The sequence below is a fragment of the Nycticebus coucang genome, chromosome 20 (genome assembly GCF_027406575.1).
Source record: "Nycticebus coucang isolate mNycCou1 chromosome 20, mNycCou1.pri, whole genome shotgun sequence".
NCBI lineage: Eukaryota > Metazoa > Chordata > Mammalia > Primates > Lorisidae > Nycticebus > Nycticebus coucang.
Genome location: NC_069799.1, coordinates 51315672 through 51318296, shown reverse-complemented (window position 1 = coordinate 51318296; position 2625 = coordinate 51315672). Strand labels below are relative to the sequence as shown.

Sequence of the window (2625 nt, the reverse complement as noted above, 5' to 3'; positions counted from 1 at the left end):
CCCTCGGGTAAGGAGGTGGCGGAACGCGCCAACCTGGCTTCTGAGGCAGACCCGCTGACTGCGCAGGCTGCTGCCGGCCGCGGAGGAGGACAACTGCCGCAAGGACTCCAGTCCCGCGGTGTGGGCTACCAACGCGCACCCCCGTAGAACCTTCTGCGGCTGTTTGACGACGTGGTGCGCCGCTGTCCAAAGCCTCCCGGCCTCGGGGCGGGGAGGTGCGGGCGGCAGGTATCCCCTGACCTGTGCGCACAGCAGGTACAGGACAGACATCGCCCAGAGGGCGTGATGGGATGGGCGTGAGGCGCCCCCAGCCGCGAGGCCCCGCCTCCCCTGAAGCCCCGGGAGGTTCCCTAAAGGAGGAACAAGCCCCCTCCGCTCCGGCCCCCCGCGCTCTGATTGGCTGGCGCGGAGGGTCCCTGGCACGCGCCTGTGGATGTAGCTATAAGAGTCCTCGCGTGCCGGCCCTCTGCTTCAGCTAGTAGCTGCAGCCCTCCCCAGCGCAGTGCGGCGCTGGCCAGAGCGCAGCGGCCGCGGGCACTGCAGGGAGGCCCGGGGCTGGCAGCCGGGCGGCGGCCTCACTGCCCTCAGTGCGGGCCCCGGGAGGGAGGGGCTGCGGGCAGGGGACACCGCAGCAGCCAACTTCCGCAGGGTCTCTTCTGGGAGCTGGCCGCGCCCAGGCCCACGGCGGCGAGCATGGACGCGGTGCTGCTGGAGCACTTCCCCGGGGGGCTGGACTCCTTCCCTTCTCCTTACTTCGACGAGGAGGACTTCTTCACCGATCAGTCCTCCCGGGATCCTCTGGAGGACGGTGATGAGCTGCTGGCGGACGAGCAGGCCGAGGTGGAGTTCCTCAGCCACCAGCTGCACGAGTACTGCTACCGCGACGGGGCGTGCCTGCTGCTGCAGCCTGCGCCCTCGGCCGCCCCTCTAGCGCTCGCCCCGCCGCCCTCGGGGGGCCGCGGGGAGCCTGAAGACGGCGCCGGTTACTGCTGCGAGGCTGGGGCGCCCCCCAGCGGCTTCCCCTGCTCGCCCGGCTCGCCGCCCTCATGCCTGGCCTACCCCTGCGCGGGGGTGGGCGTGCTGTCCCCCGGGGCGCGGCTGCCCGGCCTGAGCAGCGCGGCTGCGGCAGCGGCGCGGCGACGGCGGCGGGTGCGATCTGAGGCCGAGCTGCAGCAGCTGCGGCAGGCGGCCAACGTGCGCGAGCGACGACGCATGCAGTCCATCAACGACGCCTTCGAGGGGCTGCGCTCTCACATCCCCACGCTGCCCTACGAGAAGCGCCTCTCCAAGGTGGACACGCTGCGCCTGGCAATAGGCTACATCAACTTCCTCAGCGAGCTGGTGCAGGCCGACCTGCCGCTGCGCGGTGGCGGCGCGGGCGGCTGCGGGGGGCCTGGCGGCAGCGGGCGCCTGGGCGGGGACAGCCCGGGCAGCCAAGCCCAGAAGGTGATCATCTGCCATCGGGGCACCCGTAAGTGCTCTCCCTTCCCAGTTTAGGGAGACAGGGGCTGGCACGCGAAGGCCTGGGAGGGGGTGGAGAAACAGACAGCCAAGCAGAGTGACTGACAGACGGGTCGTCGGTGGGCACCGACGACCTTGAGCATGAGCTCGCATTTCTGATCCCTGGTTCACTTGAACCTGGTTCGCAGGGTGCGCATTCCCACTCGACTTGCTAGTCCTGGGAAGTGGCGCTGATGGCTCGAAGGGTGGAGGAAGAGGGTCATTCTAGTATAACTGTAAGATACTTGTTCAGTCGAGGTGCCCCTGAGGGGGTGGTCCTAAGGGACGCGAGGAAGTTGCTGGAAACACAGTTGCACATTCACAGTCTGGTTTCTTTTCTCACCTCTCTAGGGTCACCCTCCCCCAGCGACCCGGATTATGGCCTTCCTCCTCTTGCAGGACACTCTCTCTCCTGGACTGATGAAAAACAACTCAAAGAACAAAATATTATCCGAACAGCCAAAGTGTGGACCCCAGAAGACCCCAGAAAACTCAACAGCAAATCTTCCTTCAACAATATAGAAAACGAGCCACCCTTTGAGTTTGTGTCCTGAGAAGCCCCAGACTCAGCTGAGGATCTGACTCATGTCTCTGTGCATATTGTACATGTAAATATCATAATGTAAATGTAATTTAAGAATCAAATTTTTTCTAATGGCAATCAACTGTTTGTTATTTATCTATTTATTATCCCATTGAGTCAATGACATGGATGATCTCTTTTTAAATATATAATTTATATAATTTATCCTGATTTTTTTGAAAATATGCAATAGCCTATGATTCCCTTGGCACCTTTACCAGAAGTCTGCTATGTTGGAAGAACTCTGGCCGGAAAATTCGTGCTTATTTATCGCCAGATACGGTTTATTTCTAAGCGTTCTTAATAAATGCTATTTACACCTTTTTCTAAGGTCGTTTGTTGAATACATCATTTGGTAGCTATAGCTTTACAAAGAATTAACTTAGTAAAAATGAACTGAATCAGAGACCCAAACTAGCTATCTGGTAAGAAATCACGTTTTATTTAGATTTAACCTAAGAAGGGGTAAGTTGGAGGGTTGGATCTCAACTCTCTGTGACAACCTTTCAGCGGCATCATTCGCCCTAAGGAGTAATTATCTT

At 59.8% G+C, this 2625-nt stretch overlaps 1 protein-coding gene across 1 annotated transcript; it reads left to right on the top strand.

The window, feature by feature from the left end:
* Nucleotides 1–485: 485 nt before the first annotated feature.
* On the top strand, nucleotides 486–2407 carry PTF1A (pancreas associated transcription factor 1a). Its single transcript, XM_053573100.1, has 2 exons — nucleotides 486–1471; nucleotides 1852–2407. Exons 1-2 carry the CDS (start codon nucleotides 694–696, stop codon nucleotides 2052–2054), a joined length of 981 nt encoding a protein of 326 aa, XP_053429075.1. The 5' UTR covers nucleotides 486–693; the 3' UTR covers nucleotides 2055–2407.
* The last annotated feature ends 218 nt before the right edge of the window (nucleotides 2408–2625 follow it).

Bases quoted from the DNA above. Each gene is read 5' to 3' on its own strand.
- PTF1A (XM_053573100.1), top strand. From the start codon at position 694: ATGGACGCGGTGCTGCTGGAGCACTTCCCCGGGGGGCTGGACTCCTTC. The intron at 1,472-1,851 runs GTAAGTGCTCTC...TCACCTCTCTAG, and splicing joins CATCTGCCATCGGGGCACCC to GGTCACCCTCCCCCAGCGAC.